General features: G+C 53.4%; 3 protein-coding genes across 3 annotated transcripts; 2 read left to right on the top strand and 1 right to left on the bottom strand.

Annotated features, from left to right (window-relative positions):
- The first annotated feature begins 6,181 nt into the window (after positions 1 to 6,181).
- Positions 6,182 to 8,668, top strand: mrpl17 (mitochondrial ribosomal protein L17). Its single transcript, XM_088905466.1, has 3 exons — positions 6,182 to 6,617; positions 6,934 to 7,002; positions 8,055 to 8,668. Exons 1-3 carry the CDS (start codon positions 6,444 to 6,446, stop codon positions 8,310 to 8,312), a joined length of 501 nt encoding a protein of 166 aa, XP_088761592.1. The 5' UTR covers positions 6,182 to 6,443; the 3' UTR covers positions 8,313 to 8,668.
- A 1,143-nt stretch (positions 8,669 to 9,811) lies between these two features.
- On the bottom strand, positions 9,812 to 13,051 carry LOC148814996 (trypsin-1-like). Its single transcript, XM_088905802.1, has 5 exons — positions 12,991 to 13,051; positions 11,472 to 11,622; positions 10,698 to 10,948; positions 10,431 to 10,564; positions 9,812 to 10,083 (listed from the first exon to the last, which is right to left on the bottom strand). The coding sequence occupies exons 1-5, from the start codon at positions 13,028 to 13,030 to the stop codon at positions 9,934 to 9,936; spliced, it is 726 nt and encodes a 241-aa protein (XP_088761928.1). The 5' UTR covers positions 13,031 to 13,051; the 3' UTR covers positions 9,812 to 9,933.
- Positions 13,052 to 15,223: 2,172 nt separating this feature from the next.
- On the top strand, positions 15,224 to 18,587 carry LOC148814995 (trypsin-2-like). Its single transcript, XM_088905795.1, has 5 exons — positions 15,224 to 15,282; positions 16,637 to 16,787; positions 17,370 to 17,620; positions 17,754 to 17,887; positions 18,304 to 18,587. The coding sequence occupies exons 1-5, from the start codon at positions 15,243 to 15,245 to the stop codon at positions 18,451 to 18,453; spliced, it is 726 nt and encodes a 241-aa protein (XP_088761921.1). The 5' UTR covers positions 15,224 to 15,242; the 3' UTR covers positions 18,454 to 18,587.

Genomic DNA, 18,587 nt, shown 5'->3' with positions numbered 1-18,587 from the left:
CAGAGACATAAATCTTCATATACGGGCTGTTTTGATTAATGCCGCCGAGCAGGGCTGGGGGCTGGACCTTTCCTATTATCCGTTAATGGAAGATGGAGGGCGGCTGTCTCCGCCACTAGCCTGCTGTCATTTGTTCCACTTTGCAGTCCATTTGCTAGGGAGAGTACAAGGTACTCCATCAAAAATATTTTCAGAGTTAATTTCCTGCGCTTAATCGTCCTGATTCTGATTTCGTATCGAATGGCAGGATCGATTTTCACATGGCGTCTAAATTAAATAAGGAGCTGTGCGCTGGCTGGTCTGCTCTCTGCCTGTGCACTGGTCCGGCGCTCCTCCTGCTCTCTCTCTGGAGCGCCTTAATTACTGACCCGGAGTATCAACATCTTCATCTTCATCTTCATCATCGTCATCGTCATCCTCATTATTATTATTATTATTATTATTATTATTATTAAATTCCAGGGTAATCCTCCACTGATGCTACACCTAACCTTTATTCAGGTACATCTATAAAACACAGAGACAGACAGATACAGAGACACACAAGCAAACAGACAGACAGATACAGAGAGACAGACAGACAGATACAGAGAGACAGACAGATACAGAGACAGACAGGCAGACAGACAGGCAGACAAAGACAGACAGATATAAAGAGACAGACAGGCAGAGAGACAGACTGACAGACAGGCAGGGAGACAGATACAGAGACAGACAGATGTAAAGAGACAGAGAGGGGAGTCTCTGCTGTTCCTGTTCTGTGGGTTTAAAGACACAGGGGGCACAGAGGTCTTGAGGAAGTCAGAAGGAAGAAATAACAGAGAGAATAAATAAAGAAAGAAAAAGCGTTATAGAGCTGGGTGACAAATCGGCGGAGTGTGTCGCGAATTCCCTTTTAGATTTAAAGCTGTGTGTAGTCTATCGTCATATCTTTCTACAGTCATTTATTTTCTCATTTTTCTCCCTCTCTCTCCTCTCACCCCTCCCTCTCTCCTCTCACCCCCTCTCTTTCTCACCTCTTCTCCTCTCTCCTCTGCCCTCTCTTCTCTCTCCCTTCGCTCCTCTCCTTCATCGCTCTCTCATCTCTCCCCTCTTCCTCTCTCCCCTCTCTCCCACTGGAGTGGCCACCCGCCTCTGTTTCCCCTGCCCAGTGTCCCAGTGTCAGTGGGCTTCTTGAGTTCTTCATCATGAGGGGGCAAAGGGTGGGGAATGACCAGGGCTCATTCCTTCATCATCATCATCATCATCATCCTCAGAGCTGTAGAGTCACTGTAGAGACACTCAGTCCAGCTCATCTGTATCTTCACACTAACACTCCTTCATCATCATCAGAGCTGTAGAGTAACTGTAGAGACACTCAGTCCAGCTTATCTGTATCTTCACACTGACACTCCTTCATCATCATCAGAGCTGTAGAGTAACTGTAGAGACACTCAGTCCAGCTCATCTGTATCTTCACACTAACACTCCTTCATCATCATCAGAGCTGTAGAGTAACTGTAGAGACACTCAGTCCAGCTCATCTGTATCTTCACACTAACACTCCTTCATCATCATCAGAGCTGTAGAGTCACTGTAGAGACACTCAGTCCAGCTCATCTGTATCTTCACATTAACACTCCATCATCATCATCAGAGCTGTAGAGTCACTGTAGAGACACTCAGTCCAGCTCATCTGTATCTTCACACTAACACTCCTTCATCATCATCAGAGCTGTAGAGTAACTGTAGAGACACTCAGTCCAGCTCATCTGTATCTTCACACTAACACTCCTTCATCATCATCAGAGCTGTAGAGTCACTGTAGAGACACTCAGTCCAGCTCATCTGTATCTTCACACTGACACTCCTTCATCATCATCAGAGCTGTAGAGTCACTGTAGAGACACTCAGTCCAGCTCATCTGTATCTTCACACTAACACTCCTTCATCATCATCAGAGCTGTAGAGTAACTGTAGAGACACTCAGTCCAGCTCATCTGTATCTTCACACTAACACTCCTTCATCATCATCAGAGCTGTAGAGTCACTGTAGAGACACTCAGTCCAGCTCCTCTGTATTTTCACACTAACACTCCTTCATCATCATCAGAGCTGGAGAGTAACTGTAAAGACACTCAGTCCAGCTCATCTGTATCTTCACACTAACACTCCTTCATCATCATCAGAGCTGTAGAGTCACTGTAGAGACACTCAGTCCAGCTCATCTGTATCTTCACACTGACACTCCTTCATCATCATCAGAGCTGTAGAGTCACTGTAGAGACACTCAGTCCAGCTCATCTGTATCTTCACACTAACACTCCTTCATCATCATCAGAGCTGTAGAGTAACTGTAGAGACACTCAGTCCAGCTCATCTGTATCTTCACACTAACACTCCTTCATCATCACCAGAGCTGTAGAGTCACTGTAGAGACACTCAGTCCAGCTCATCTGTATCTTCACACTGACACTCCTTCATCATCATCAGAGCTGTAGAGTCACTGTAGAGACACTCAGTCCAGCTCATCTGTATCTTCACACTAACACTCCTTCATCATCATCAGAGCTGTAGAGTAACTGTAGAGACACTCAGTCCAGCTCATCTGTATCTTCACACTAACACTCCTTCATCATCACCAGAGCTGTAGAGTAACTGTAAAGACACTCAGTCGATAATAAATTGATTAAAAACTGCTATAACTAAATAGAGAGAAATATAATTTTATCTTTAAGTTTAATTTTGATTATTGCATGAAAAACAGAAATAAATACCCAGACTGTGATTTAGCCCACATTCATCGCCACACGGACTGTGTCCACTTAGCGTGAGAGAGAGAAGGGGTCATGCTAATAAAGCACCTTGAATTGAATTGAATGGGGGGAGAGAGGAAGAGAGGAGAGAGGGATTAGGGAGGAAAGAGATGGCCACAGCCTGAGGAACAGTGAGCCTGTCTCTCACTGATGTTCTGTGTGTTGTGTGTTGTGTGTCAATGTCCTGTGATGTGTTTGTGTCTGTAGGTGTTGAGTTAATTGTATCTTTGACAACATGGTACTTCATCAGGCAGGACAATAAAACTCATTGGAATGAGTGAAAGAGAGTGAAAAAGAGAGAGAGGAGAGGGGAGAGAGGAGAGAAGTGAGAGGTGAGCGAGGAGAGAGGAGAGAGGGAGAGTGGTGAGAGAGAGGAGAGAGGGAAGAGACAGCTTTATTGGGAAGATTAGTTCTCATACTCGCTGACTGACACTGCAGCCCAGTTGAGCCTGTCGCTGGTCATTAGAGAAAAGTGGAGCCTGAGAAATGGACCAGTTGGTCAAGCAGTGGTCATCCGTCTCCGTCCAGCAGCTGGGATTAATTCTGCGGGTTCTCAGCAGCCAGATGGCGTTTGGAGTCGCGCATCGCGCTCCTGTGCGGAGAGCCGGGAGACACCCCTCTCCCCGGCCTCGCGCCCCTGGCCATGTTTACTGGCTTAATTGGGTTTAATTAGCTGAGGCAGAGTGGGCGGCTGCCAGCTACAGCTGTACAGTACTGGCGGCTGTGTGGTCTGACCAGCGCTGATCACAGCTGTCCTGTGACAAGAGAGCCCTGCCAGCATTCTCCTGCTCGAACCCTGAGCCCTGAGGGGTCTGTGTCCCCCTGCGGGTCACCCTGCTCGAACCCTGAGCTGACCTGGCTGTGTCCCCCTGCGGGTCACCCTGCTCGAACCCTGAGCTGACCTCAGTGTTCCACTGTGAAATTCCTGGTACTTCATGTCAGAACAGATGAGAATGGACAAGACGTCCTCCTTCCTCTCTCTGTCTCTGTCCCCTCTGTCTTTCTCTCTGTCCCTCTCTCCTCTCTCTTCTCCTCCTCTCTCCCCCTGTCTCTCCTCTCTCCTGTCTCCCCCTGTCTCTCTCGGTCTGCAGCAGGCTGGTGATGAATGGCTCTGTCTCTCAGACCAGCTCGTGTTCACTGTGCAGGGGAGCGAGGAGCTGTCAGTCAGTCAGCAGCCTGCCTCAGAGCACCGGGTGCTGGGACAATAGTGACAGTCCCGCAGACCCCCTGCGCCCCCACGCTGACCGGACCGGCCCGCAGGATCGACACGAGGGACACTGCAGAAAGACTGAAGGCTGAGGAGCGAGGCGAGGAGGGAGAGAATGAAGGGAGCCAGCTAAAGCAGATGACTGGCTAACCTCGTTAAGTGGCCTATTTGTTAATAATAATAATAATAATAATTCCTCACACTTATATTGGGCTTTTCTGCACACTCCACTCAAAGCGCTTTACAGGTCATGGGGATCCCCTCCAGCCCCAACAGTGTGCAGCCCCCCTAGATGTCATCAGGCGAGCTGTCGAGCGCACCTGGAGGCATCAGGAAAGAGACTCAGACTGCCGAGTTGAAAGAGTGATTATCAGGACCGTCCCTGTGACTGCAAGGGTTCATGTCCAGGTCCCAGCTGGGACAGTGGTGTTGTACCCCTGAGGTGCACACTCTAAAGATCCTGGTTATAAGAGGGTCATTACAACAGCGTGTCTCTCAGAGCAGGGCAGGCCAGTCCTGCTCCTGTAGAGACCGGTCACTGTGTCTGCAGGCCTGTCCAGTCCTGGTCCTGTAGAGACCGGTCACTGTGCCTGCAGGCCTGTCCAGTGCTGGTCCTGTAGAGACCGGTCACTGTGCCTGCAGGCCTGTCCAGTGCTGGTCCTGTAGAGACCGGTCACTGTGCCTGCAGGCCTGTCCAGTCCTGGTCCTGCAGAGACCGGTCACTGTGCCTGCAGGCCTGTCCAGTCCTGGTCCTGTAGAGACCGGTCACTGTGCCTGCAGGCCTGTCCAGTGCTGGTCCTGTAGAACCGATCACTGTGCCTGCAGGCCTGTCCAGTCCTGGTCCTGTAGAGACCGATCACTGTGTCTGCAGGCCTGTCCAGTGCTGGTCCTGTAGAGACCGGTCACTGTGCCTGCAGGCCTGTCCAGTCCTGGTCCTGTAGAGACCGATCACTGTGTCTGCAGGCCTGTCCAGTGCTGGTCCTGTAGAGACCGGTCACTGTGCCTGCAGGCCTGTCCAGTCCTGGTCCTGTAGAGACCGGTCACTGTGCCTGCAGACCTGTCCAGTCCTGGTCCTGTAGAGACCGGTCACTGTGCCTGCAGGCCTGTCCAGTCCTGGTCCTGTAGAGACCGGTCACTGTGCCTGCAGACCTGTCCAGTCCTGGTCCTGTAGAGACCGGTCACTGTGCCTGCAGGCCTGTCCAGTCCTGGTCCTGTAGAGACCGATCACTGTGCCTGCAGGCCTGTCCAGTCCTGGTCCTGTAGAGACCGATCACTGTGCCTGCAGGCCTGTCCAGCACTGGAGGGCTGGTCAATGTCCTGGAGAGGGAGAACAACAGAGAGTAACAGAGACACGGCGGGAGAGAGAGACAGAGTTGGAGAATCGTACAGGAGTAAAAAGTTTTTCCAACTTTTCCAGGGCGGAAGAGAAGACAATGTAGCTACACTGCCACCTTGTGGCACAATCTAGGAACTGCACATTTAACATTTTGCCTTTTATAGAGATACTGTTAAAGTACAAAGGATATAAATATAGATACAGTTACAGAAATTGATACCGTTATAGATATGGTGATTAACGTGATGTACGTTAATGTCTAATAACATGTTTTTATTGTAAATGTTCTGTTAATTGCTTTGGCAACAGTTTAATTCATTGGTCATGCCAATAAACCTTTTTGTACTTTGAATGAGATCTAGGTAAGATACAGGTATAGGTATAGACATAAAGAGCTAGATATAATAAACATAATCACAGTAGAAGAAAAACATAATTCCAGTTGAAGAACTATAAATTAATAAATAAGCATAGATACAGGATTATCCAACTTGCTAATACTTTCCTCTTTCCCTGCCTTTTCCGTGATAAGGGCTCCTAAGCTCTCCTTGACAGGAACTCTGCTCAGGGGAACCTGTTGACCCGGGGGGACAGCTTTGCGCGCTGCACTGCTTGGTGTGGAGCAGCAGTCTTCCTCTGCCCCTCCGGAAACACAGACCAGGGCTGGATGAGACCGGGGTGCTGAAGCAGCAGGGTACATTTCCAGGCATTCGTTAGGCATGAATTCCAACAGCGCCCATCGGAGCGTTTTGAAGGCGGCGCTCTGTTTTTTCTAAATCGGGGAGGGGAGGGCGGTATAGTGATAAGACGGGCAGGAGCAGCCTCACTCCCTTCAGCCCTTCCTAATCGGAAGCAAAGTGGGCCGTGTTGCTCTCTAGGTCCACAGTCCTTGTTTCCCACACGGACAGGATTTCGAGTGGAGCTCAAGATGGCTGCGCACGGTGTTGTAGGCAGGGAGGTCAGTCGCCTTTAAGTGTCCCGGCTCCAGGTAATAATACGGTATATACTTTCTTTAATAAAAACAGTATACACTCTTCAGTTAGTCAGGCCGTGACACAGCCCACTGTGACTCTTCTTCTTCACCTCCTCGCCCCCCGAGTTCGCTATGCGGCTGTCCCTGCGGACTCTGATCTCCCACGGCCGCTATGGGCGACGCATGGGGCTCGGACCCGAGTCCCGCATCAACATGCTGAGGAACATCCTGACCGGCCTGGTCCGACACGAGCGCATCGAGACCACCTGGGCGAGGGCCGACGAGGTGCGGATATACGCCGAGAAGGTACGGTCGCCGCTGGCAGTACCGCTCCTGCCGTCGCTGTTGCGGGCTGACCGTCTCAAGAGCCTCAGACACGTTGCCAGCAACCGCAGCAAACCTCACGGGTTCAAGAGCGCGACCCCTGCCCCCTTTCTGCGACAGAGGCGCTAACACGGTTCCTCTCAGGTCCCACGTGTGTCCTGAGGTCGCTGTCGCTCTTATTGGCTGCTGTCTGACAGGGGTTCGGGAGCTGTGAGCTCCTGATGAAACTCAGGACACAGTCTCAAGGTCCTCCCTCTCTCTCTCTCTCTCTCTCTCTCCCTCCCTCCTGTTCTTCAAGCTGATTGACTTCGCCAAGAGAGGAGATACTGATGAGAAGGCAATGAAAATGGCCGACTTCTGGCTAACGGTACGTGCGTCTCTCTCTCTGGAGTGTCCAGTCAGTGTGTCTGTATTAACCCCTCTCTCTCTCAGTGCAGTGTTAATGTACTGGAGTGTCCAGTCAGTGTGTCTGTATTAACCCCTCTCTCTCAGTGCAGTGTTAATGTACTGGAGTGTCCAGTCAGTGTGTCTGTATTAACCCCTCTCTCTCTCAGTGCAGTGTTAATGTACTGGAGTGTCCAGTCAGTGTGTCTGTATTAACCCCTCTCTCTCTCAGTGCAGTGTTAATGTACTGGAGTGTCCAGTCAGTGTGTCTGTATTAACCCCTCTCTCTCTCAGTGCAGTGTTAATGTACTGGAGTGCCCAGTCAGTGTGTCTGTATTAACCCCTCTCTCTCTCAGTGCAGTGTTCATGTACTGGAGTGTCCAGTCAGTGTGTCTGTATTAACCCCTCTCTCTCTCAGTGCAGTGTTAATGTACTGGAGTGTCCAGTCAGTGTGTCTGTATGAACCCCTCTCTCTCTCAGTGCAGTGTTAATGTACTGGAGTGTCCAGTCAGTGTGTCTGGATTAACCCCTCTCTCTCAGTGCAGTGTTAATGTACTGGAGTGTCCAGTCAGTGTGTCTGTATTAACCCCTCTCTCTCTCAGTGCAGTGTTAATGTACTGGAGTGTCCAGTCAGTGTGTCTGTATTAACCCCTCTCTCTCAGTGCAGTGTTAATGTACTGGAGTGTCCAGTCAGTGTGTCTGTATTAACCCCCCTCTCTCTCAGTGCAGTGTTAATGTACTGGAGTGTCCAGTCAGTGTGTCTGTATTAACCCCTCTCTCTCAGTGCAGTGTTAATGTACTGGAGTGTCCAGTCAGTGTGTCTGTATTAACCCCTCTCTCTCTCAGTGCAGTGTTAATGTACTGGAGTGTCCAGTCAGTGTGTCTGTATTAACCCCTCTCTCTCTCTCAGTGCAGTGTTAATGTACTGGAGTGTCCAGTCAGTGTGTCTGTATTAACCCCTCTCTCTCAGTGCAGTGTTAATGTACTGGAGTGTCCAGTCAGTGTGTCTGTATTGACCCCTCTCTCTCTATCTAGGAGAAGGACCTGGTCCCCAAACTCTTCCAGGTGTTGGTACCCCGTTTCCAGGGACAGGATAGCCACTATACCCGTATGTTCCAGATCCCCAACCGCCAGAACCTGGACCGGGCCAAGATGGCGGTGCTGGAGTACAAGGGTAACCCCTACCCTCCTCTGATCACGCGGCGGCCGGACAGTGAGCACACGCTGCTGAACGTGCTTCTCCGCGGGTATCGGGAGGAGAGGGACCAGGGCGGGGCCAGCACCTCCCCCTGAGGCCCCAGGCTGGGCCGGGTCACTGGGGTCCAGTCGCCCTGAGGCCCCAGGCTGGGCCGGGTCACTGGGGTCCAGTCACCCTGAGGCCTCAGGGCTGCTCTGGACTGGGCCGGGTCACTGGGGTCCAGTTACAGTGTTTGGTTCTGTGGCAGCCCGGCTCTTTCCTGCCTGTGTTCTCACTGACGCAGATCTCCGCCTTCCGGAATGCCGGGAGTCTCGGAGCGCAGGAGCTCGGACACAAGCACACACGGACACCGGGGGGCACTGCCGCAGGGGGGCACGGGGCTGCTCGCCGGCTTGAGGGTTTCAGTGGGATACAAGACGTGTGAAATAAAGACGGCTGTGGTTCACCCTGAGTCTGTGAGTCTGTGCTTGAAGGAGGGGATCCTGCGTCTCTCCCACAGCGCGTCGACTGCATCTGCGACTCTGCTGCGTCTGCCTGACTGCGTGAGTCTGCGTGGCTCTGCTGCGTCTGCCTGACTGCGTGAGTCTGCGTGGCTCTGCTGCGTCTGCCTGACTGCGTGAGTCTGCGTGGCTCTGCTGCGTCTGCCTGACTGCGTGAGTCTGCGTGGCTCTGCTGCGTCTTCCTGACTGCGTGAGTCTGCGTGGCTCTGCTGCGTCTGCCTGACTGCATGAGTCTGCGTGGCTCTGCTGCGTCTGCCTGACTGCGTGAGTCTGCGTGGCTCTGCTGCGTCTGCCTGTCTGCCTGTCTCTGCTGCGTCTGCTGCGTCTGCGTGACTCTGCTGCGTCTGCGTGACTGCGTGAGTCTGCCTGTCTCTGCTGCGTCTGCCTGACTGCATGAGTCCGCGTGGCTCTGCTGCGTCTGCGTGACTCTGCTGCGTCTGCGTGACTGCGTGCGTCTGCCTGTCTCTGCTGCGTCTGCCTGACTGCGTGAGTCTGCGTGGCTCTGCTGCGTCTGCCTGTCTGCCTGTCTCTGCTGCGTCTGCGTGACTCTGCTGCGTCTGCGTGACTGCGTGAGTCTGCCTGTCTCTGCTGCGTCTGCCTGTCTCTGCTGCGTCTGCCTGACTGCATGAGTCTGCGTGACTCTGCTGCGTCTGCGTGACTGCGTGAGTCTGCCTGTCTCTGCTGCGTCTGCCTGTCTCTGCTGCGTCTGCCTGACTGCGTGAGTCTGCGTGACTCTGCTGCGTCTACCTGTCTGCCTGTTTCTGCTGCGTGTGCCTGTCTGCGTGACTCTGCGTGACTCTGCGTGACTCTGCGTGACTCTGCGTGACTCTGCGTGACTCTGCGTGACTCTGCGTGACTCTGCGTGACTCTGCGTGTGGCTGGGTGTGGCTGCGTATGTCTGCCTGCATCTGCCTCACACCCATCACTGAAGGAACTATGAACCCCAACACTAGGTGCAACACTCCTCACTGAGAGAGTGGTGAACCCCAACACTGCGGGTATAATACTCCTGGCTGAGGGAGCTGTGCACCCCGACACTGGGTTATTTCACACTATTGACCAGAGTCAATGAAGAACGACTCGAGACAGGAAACTGAGGTCAGATCATTTATTCAACTCAATGTGTCGCACCGTCCCTGGCGCCATGGGGACACTCCCAGCGGGCGGCGCCAGTCCGAGAGGCGATGGTGTCTGGAGTCTTTGCTGGACGCTGGTCTTAGTTGCTGGCCATGGTGCTGGTCAGCCAGCTGGTGAACCGGCAGACCCTGGTGTAGACACCTGGGTGACCCTGCTCAGCACAGCCATACCCCCAGGACACCACACCCTGGAGCTGACCGCTACAGACCACTGGACCCCCAGAGTCACCCTGAGAGAGATAGACAGAGGTTAATACAGACACACTGACTGGACACTCCAGTACATTAACACTGCACTGAGAGAGAGGGGTTAATACAGACACACTGACTGGACACTCCAGTACATTAACACTGCACTGAGAGAGAGAGGGGTTAATACAGACACACTGACTGGACACTCCAGTACATTAACACTGCACTGAGAGAGAGGGGTTAATACAGACACACTGACTTGGACACTCCAGTACATTAACACTGCACTGAGAGAGAGAGGGGTTAATACAGACACACTGACTGGACACTCCAGTACATTAACACTGCACTGAGAGGACAGATGGTGTGCTGGGCTGGTCAGTACCTGGCAGGAGTCCTTTCCTCCCTCCAGGTATCCGGCACAGAACATGGATGGGGTGATCATGCCAGGGTAGGCCTTGTCACAGTCCTGTTCGGACAGGATGGGGATGTCCAGGCACTGCAGCCTGTCTCCGCTCACTGAGGGAGGGGCAGACAGAGCAGAGAGTGAGGAAGGAGGCTCAGCTCTGAGGCCGAGGCGCTGGGGCGCCCCTAGAGGGCGCTGGCGTCACTGCTTCATGGTCAGTGGCTCGCTGGTCGGACGGCTGCTCACCCGAGCTCATGGTGTTGCCCCAGCCGGACACTCGGCACATGGTGCCCGCGGGGGCGCAGCTGGTGGGGAGGGGCACGGGCTGGATGTCGCTGTCCAGGGTGACGGGGCTCTGCAGCTTGATGAGCATGATGTCGTTGTCGATGGTGTAGGGGTTGTACTTGGGGTGGCGGATGACGCGCGACGAGGAGATGAACTGCTCCGTCCCCTCGTTCACCCTGATGTGGTGCTCCCCCAGGCGCACCTCTATACGGCTGTGGGGGCGACAGGTCAGTCAGGGTGGGCGGGCAGGGGGCACACAGAGAGAGAGACAGGAGGGTGATGCCCCCTGACTGAGAACTGCAGAGGACGTCCTGTATCACACTGTCCTCCTGGCACACAGGCCAGAGACCAGAGTGACCGAGTCACACAGAGGCCAGAGACCAGAGACCAGAGTCACACAGAGACCAGAGACCAGAGTCACCGAGTTGCACAGAGACCAGAGACCAGAGGCCAGAGACCAGAGTCACCGAGTTGCACAGAGACCAGAGTCACCGAGTCACAGAGTCACACAGAGGCCAGAGACCAGAGTCACCGAGTCACACAGAGACCAGAGTCACCGAGTCACAGAGTCACACAGAGGCCAGAGACCTGAGACCTGAGACCAGAGGCCAGAGGCCAGAGGCCAGAGACCAGAATCACAGAGTCACACATATAACAGTCAGGTATCAGACACAGGTATGCGAATACAGAGAGAGACAGACAGGTACACAGACAGTCAGGTACAGCGACACTCACGATTTGTAGCAGTGCGCAGCCGACACCACCCACTGTGCACTGACCAGGGAGCCCCCGCAGAAGTGATACCCAGCGTTCAGAGACACCTGCCAGGGCTGGGAGTGGGGCTGACACTCATACCCCCCAACAATCTTATCATCATCCAGGGCAGCTACAACACAGAGAGAGAGGGGTTAATACAGACACACTGACTGGACACTCCAGTACATTAACACTGCACTGAGAGAGAGAGGGGTTAATACAGACACACTGACTGGACACTCCAGTACATCAACACTGCACTGAGAGAGAGAGGGGTTAATACAGACACACTGACTGGACACTCCAGTACATTAACACTGCACTGAGAGAGAGGGGTTAATACAGACACACTGACTGGACACTCCAGTACATTAACACTGCACTGAGAGAGAGAGGGGTTAATACAGACACACTGACTGGACACTACAGTACATTAACACTGCACTGAGAGAGAGAGGGGTTAATACAGACACACTGACTGGACACTCCAGTACATTAACACTGCACTGAGAGAGAGAGGGGTTAATACAGACACACTGACTGGACACTCCAGTACATTAACACTGCACTGAGAGAGAGAGGGGTTAATACAGACACACTGACTGGACACTCCAGTACATTAACACTGCACTGAGAGAGAGAGAGGGGTTAATACAGCCACACTGACTGGACACTCCAGTACATTAACACTGCACTGAGAGAGAGAGGGGTTAATACAGACACACTGACTGGACACTCCAGTACATTAACACTGCACTGAGAGAGAGAGGGGTTAATACAGACACACTGACTGGACACTCCAGTACATTAACACTGCACTGAGAGAGAGAGGGGTTCATACAGACACACTGACTGGACACTCCAGTACATGAACACTGCACTGAGAGAGAGAGGGGTTAATACAGACACACTGACTGGACACTACAGTACATTAACACTGCACTGAGAGAGAGAGGGGTTAATACAGACACACTGACTGGACACTCCAGTACATGAACACTGCACTGAGAGAGAGAGGGGTTAATACAGACACACTGACTGGACACTCCAGTACATTAACACTGCACTGAGAGAGAGAGGGGTTAATACAGACACACTGACTGGACACTCCAGTACATTAACACTGCACTGAGAGAGAGAGGGGTTAATACAGACACACTGACTGGACACTCCAGTACATTAACACTGCACTGAGAGAGAGGGGTTAATACAGACACACTGACTGGACACTCCAGTACATTAACACTGCACTGAGAGAGAGAGGGGTTAATACAGACACACTGACTGGACACTCCAGTACATTAACACTGCACTGAGAGAGAAGGGTTAATACAGACACACTGACTGGACACTCCAGTACATTAACACTGCACTGAGAGAGAGAGGGGTTAATACAGACACACTGACTGGACACTCCAGTACATTAACACTGCACTGAGAGAGATTAATTAGTTTAAATCGTTATGACACTTTCTACGTTAGTGCTGGTCCAACTCACCCACAGCTCCCAGAAGAAGGATGAAAACCAGACCCCTCATGGCTGCTCGTAATCACAGTCCTGTCGGATGAGAGTCTCTCTCCTGGAACCCGGGGCTTTTATCCGCGCGGCCTGCGGATCCCTCCCCGCTCGCGGGCCTCTGATTGGCCCTGCGGTGGCTGGAGAGCTGCCCGCGGCGGTGGGAAGGGGGCAGGTGCGTCCCTCTCTCTCGCTCAGCGGGGCCTCAAGGCCCCTGTGTTTTCGGAACGTGGCGTCAGACTTGATAAAGTATCTCCAGGCCCCTGGGTTCACTTGAGTTCAGCTTCCCGAGTGACCAGGCTGCTCCGCACACCTGTCCTGAGCCTGCCCGCCCGGGCCGGGCTGCACCATCAGGGACCGAACAACTGAGAGACCTGGGATCCATAAAAGACACTTGGAATTCAGGAAATGATGCGCTTGACTGGACCCTGGCCTGCTCTGCAGGGCTGGGCCTGGCCAGGACTGAGGACAGGGAGCTCTGGGGAACACCAGGCTGCTGCTGTCAGCGGCGCAGGGGGACCAGCAGGGGGCGCTCTCTTCCCTCTGGTCCAGAATACACACACTGTGCTGCAGGAGGTGTTAAACTGGGGTCCTGAGCACGGGGCCATTACAAGTCCCAGGACACTGGTCCTGAGAGTGGGGTGTCAAACCCAGAGTCCTGACTGAACCCCACTCTGGACTGGACAGGCTGTCCTCCCTACAGTTCTGCCTTAATCCACCTGGTGCTGCAGCTTCTCTCTCCTCCCCCTGATCGGTGTGCAGAGAGGCTGCTGGTGCAGAATGACCCCTGTGTGTCTCCCAGGTGGGGCCACTGGTGCAGAATGACCACTGTGTGTCTCCCAGGTGGGGCTGTTAGTGCAGAATGACCACTGTGTGTCTCCAAGGTGGGGCTGTTAGTGCAGAATGACCACTGTGTGTCTCCAAGGTGGGGCCGTTGGTGCAGAATGACCCCTGTGTGTCTCCCAGCTGGGGACGCTGGTGCAGAATGACCCCTGTGTGTCTCCCAGGTGGGGCCGCTGGTGCAGAATGACCCCTGTGTGTCTCCAAGGTGGGGCTGCTGGTGCAGAATGACCACTGTGTGTCTCCCAGGTGGGGCCGCTGGTGCAGAATGACCACTGTGTGTCTCCCAGGTGGGGCCGCTGGTGCAGAATGACCCCTGTGTGTCTCCCAGGTGGGGCCGCTGGTGCAGAATGACCACTGTGTGTCTCCCAGGTGGGGCCGTTGGTGCAGAATGACCCCTGTGTGTCTCCCAGCTGGGGCCGCTGGTGCAGAATGACCCCTGTGTCTCCAAGGTGGGGCTGCTGGTGCAGAATGACCCCTGTGTGTCTCCCAGGTGGGGCCACTGGTGCAGAATGACCACTGTGTGTCTCCCAGGTGGGGCCGCTGGTGCAGAATGACCCCTGTGTGTCTCCCAGCTGGGGCCGCTGGTGCAGAATGACCCCTGTGTGTCTCCAAGGTGGGGCTGCTGGTGCAGAATGACCCCTGTGTGTCTCCAAGGTGGGGCTGCTGGTGCAGAATGATCACTGTGTCTCCCAGGTGGGGCTGCTGGTGCAGAATGACCCCTGTGTGTCTCCCAGGTGGGGCTGCTCTTCAGCAGGGTGTGAGACAGGTCCTCTTTGTATGTGAAGTGATTTATGGGAAGCGCTGTATACAGTAAATGCAAGGAATTCTTGTTAATCATGAGATTTTTTTTGCCATCAACAGTTTCATAATCCAGATCCCATGTGCCCCACAGGGGCGATGAAGTGCCTTCATCTGTGCCCAGCGCCAGTGTGGGTCTAAGCAGGACTCCAGCTGGTGACTGGGGGGTGAATGGTGAGCTGGGGGGGGGGGTGCCTCACTTCATGCAGCGATGATCCATGTAGCCCTGTCCCCCAGACACTTGGGAGCCCCAGAATCACTCTCCTGCGAAGGGACACCCCACACTCAGACTGCCCCCCTCCCCCTGCCCACAGAGGACCTGGCCTGTGGGAGGAAACCCAGGTGGCCATGCAAGCTCCACACACAAGGATCGCCAGGCCTGGAATAGAAGGCAGGTCTGTCTGTGGGAACGTGCAGGGTGTTACCTGGGGGCAGTTAATGAATAATTACCCTGAGGCTAATCTCAAGGCCCCTGGGCTGAACAGGGTGCTGCGGGGGCGTGTCTGAAGGAGGGGGGGGTCAGCGTGTGCTCCATATAATTGCCAGCGAATCCCGACTCCGGCCTCATCGCTGATCTGCATCCATAGAGAATCATGAGGACTCTGGCTCTGCTCCTGCTGGCCGGCATTGCTGGTGAGTAACGGGACAGAGGGGGCAGAACTGGCACCCCATCAGAACTATCAGAACCGGCTTACTTGAGAGATTAAAAAATTTACTGAGAAGGGGTTAAAGAGGGACACTATAAAATAATATTAACATCTATGATATATATATGTATATGTGATATATCTGTACAGAATTATCCTCTCTCCCAGTGCTGTGTTAATGTACTGGAGTGTCCAGTCAGTGTGTCTGTATTAACCCCTCTCTCTCAGTGCAGTGTTCATGTACTGGAGTGTCCAGTCAGTGTGTCTGTATTAACCCCTCTCTCTCTCAGTGCAGTGTTAATGTACTGGAGTGTCCAGTCAGTGTGTCTGTATTAACCCCTCTCTCTCTCAGTGCAGTGTTAATGTACTGGAGTGTCCAGTCAGTGTGTCTGTATTAACCCCTCTCTCTCAGTGCAGTGTTAATGTACTGGAGTGTCCAGTCAGTGTGTCTGTATTAACCCCTCTCTCTCAGTGCAGTGTTAATGTACTGGAGTGTCCAGTCAGTGTCTGTATTAACCCCTCTCTCTCAGTGCAGTGTTAATGTACTGGAGTGTCCAGTCAGTGTGTCTGTATTAACCCCTCTCTCTCTCAGTGCAGTGTTAATGTACTGGAGTGTCCAGTCAGTGTGTCTGTATTAACCCCTCTCTCTCTCAGTGCAGTGTTAATGTACTGGAGTGTCCAGTCAGTGTGTCTGTATTAACCCCTCTCTCTCTCAGTGCAGTGTTAATGTACTGGAGTGTCCAGTCAGTGTGTCTGTATTAACCCCTCTCTCTCTCAGTGCAGTGTTAATGTACTGGAGTGTCCAGTCAGTGTGTCTGTATTAACCCCTCTCTCTCTCAGTGCAGTGTTCATGTACTGGAGTGTCCAGTCAGTGTGTCTGTATTAACCCCTCTCTCTCTCAGTGCAGTGTTAATGTACTGGAGTGCCCAGTCAGTGTGTCTGTATTAACCCCTCTCTCTCAGTGCAGTGTTAATGTACTGGAGTGTCCAGTCAGTGTGTCTGTATTAACCCCTCTCTCTCTCAGTGCAGTGTTCATGTACTGGAGTGTCCAGTCAGTGTGTCTGTATGAACCCCTCTCTCTCTCAGTGCAGTGTTAATGTACTGGAGTGTCCAGTCAGTGTGTCTGTATTAACCCCTCTCTCTCTCAGTGCAGTGTTAATGTACTGGAGTGTCCAGTCAGTGTGTCTGTATTAACCCCTCTCTCTCTCAGTGCAGTGTTAATGTACTGGAGTGTCCAGTCAGTGTGTCTGTATTAACCCCTCTCTCTCTCAGTGCAGTGTTCATGTACTGGAGTGTCCAGTCAGTGTGTCTGTATTAACCCCTCTCTCTCTGTGTTGTAGCTGCCCTGGATGATGATAAGATTGTTGGGGGGTATGAGTGTCAGCCCCACTCCCAGCCCTGGCAGGTGTCTCTGAACGCTGGGTATCACTTCTGCGGGGGCTCCCTGGTCAATGCACAGTGGGTGGTGTCGGCTGCGCACTGCTACAAATCGTGAGTGTCGCTGTACCTGACTGTCTGTGTACCTGTCTCTCTGTATTCGCATACCTGTCTGTGTCTGATACCTGACTGTTCTGTGTGTGACTCTGTGACTCTGGTCTCTGGTCTCTGTGTGACACGGTGACTCTGGTCTCTGGTCTCTGTGTGACTCTGGCCTCTGTGTGACTCAGTGACTCGGTGACTCTGGTCTCTGGCCTCTGTGTGACTCTGGTCTCTGGCCTCTGTGTGACTCGGTGACTCTGGTCTCTGTGTGATTCTGGCCTCTGTGTGACTGGTCTCTGGCCTCTGTGTGACTCGGTGATTCTGGTCTCTGTGTGACTCTGGTCTCTGGTCTCTGGTCTCTGGTCTCTGGTCTCTGTGCAACTCGGTGACTCTGGTCTCTGGTCTCTGTGTGACTCTGGTCTCTGGTCTCTGGCCTCTGTGTGACTCGGTCACTCTGGTCTCTGGCCTGTGTGCCAGGAGGACAGTGTGTTACAGGACGTCCTCTGCAGTTCTCAGTCAGGGGGCATCACCCTCCTGTCTCTCTCTCTGTGTGCCCCCTGCCCGCCCACCCTGACTGACCTGTCGCCCCCACAGCCGTATAGAGGTGCGCCTGGGGGAGCACCACATCAGGGTGAACGAGGGGACGGAGCAGTTCATCTCCTCGTCGCGCGTCATCCGCCACCCCGAGTACAACCCCTACACCATCGACAACGACATCATGCTCATCAAGCTGCAGAGCCCCGTCACCCTGGACAGCGACATCCAGCCCGTGCCCCTCCCCACCAGCTGCGCCCCCGCGGGCACCATGTGCCGAGTGTCCGGCTGGGGCAACACCATGAGCTCGGGTGAGCAGCCGTCCGGCCCGCGAGCCACTGACCATGAAGCAGTGACGCCAGCGCCCTCTAGGGGCGCCCCAGCGCCTCGGCCTCAGAGCTGAGCCTCCTTCCTCACTCTCTGCTCTGTCTGCCCCTCCCTCAGTGAGCGGAGACAGGCTGCAGTGCCTGGACATCCCCATCCTGTCCGAACAGGACTGTGACAAGGCCTACCCTGGCATGATCACCCCATCCATGTTCTGTGCCGGATACCTGGAGGGAGGAAAGGACTCCTGCCAGGTACTGACCAGCCCAGCACACCATCTGTCCTCTCAGTGCAGTGTTAATGTACTGGAGTGTCCAGTCAGTGTGTCTGTATTTACCCCTCTCTCTCTCAGTGCAGTGTTAATGTACTGGAGTGTCCAGTCAGTGTGCCTGTATTAACCCCTCTCTCTCTCAGTGCAGTGTTCATGTACTGGAGTGTCCAGTCAGTGTGTCTGTATTAACCCCTCTCTCTCTCAGTGCAGTGTTAATGTACTGGAGTGTCCAGTCAGTGTGTCTGTATTAACCCCTCTCTCTCTCTCAGTGCAGTGTTAATGTACTGGAGTGTCCAGTCAGTGTGTCTGTATTAACCCCTCTCTCTCTCTCAGTGCAGTGTTAATGTACTGGAGTGTCCAGTCAGTGTGTCTGTATTAACCTCTGTCTCTCTCTCTCAGGGTGACTCTGGGGGTCCAGTGGTCTGTAGCGGTCAGCTCCAGGGTGTGGTGTCCTGGGGATATGGCTGTGCTGAGCAGGGTCACCCAGGTGTCTACACCAGGGTCTGCCGGTTCACCACCTGGCTGACCAGCACCATGGCCAGCAACTAAGACCAGCATCCAGCGAAGACTGGTCCAACTGTCCACCACAATCACTGTTGCGACCAGGGGGGCTTTTGATACCTGTTCGTCCATCTTCAGTTTGTTTTTCAGCAGAATATAATAAAATAATTCATTAACCAAAA

Source organism: Atractosteus spatula, chromosome 25 (assembly GCF_055471065.1).
Source record: "Atractosteus spatula isolate fAtrSpa1 chromosome 25, fAtrSpa1.hap1, whole genome shotgun sequence".
In the NCBI taxonomy this organism is placed as follows: Eukaryota; Metazoa; Chordata; class Actinopteri; order Semionotiformes; family Lepisosteidae; genus Atractosteus; species Atractosteus spatula.
The sequence above is the reverse complement of the archived record's forward strand: the minus strand, read 5'-3'. Positions and strand labels throughout refer to the sequence as shown.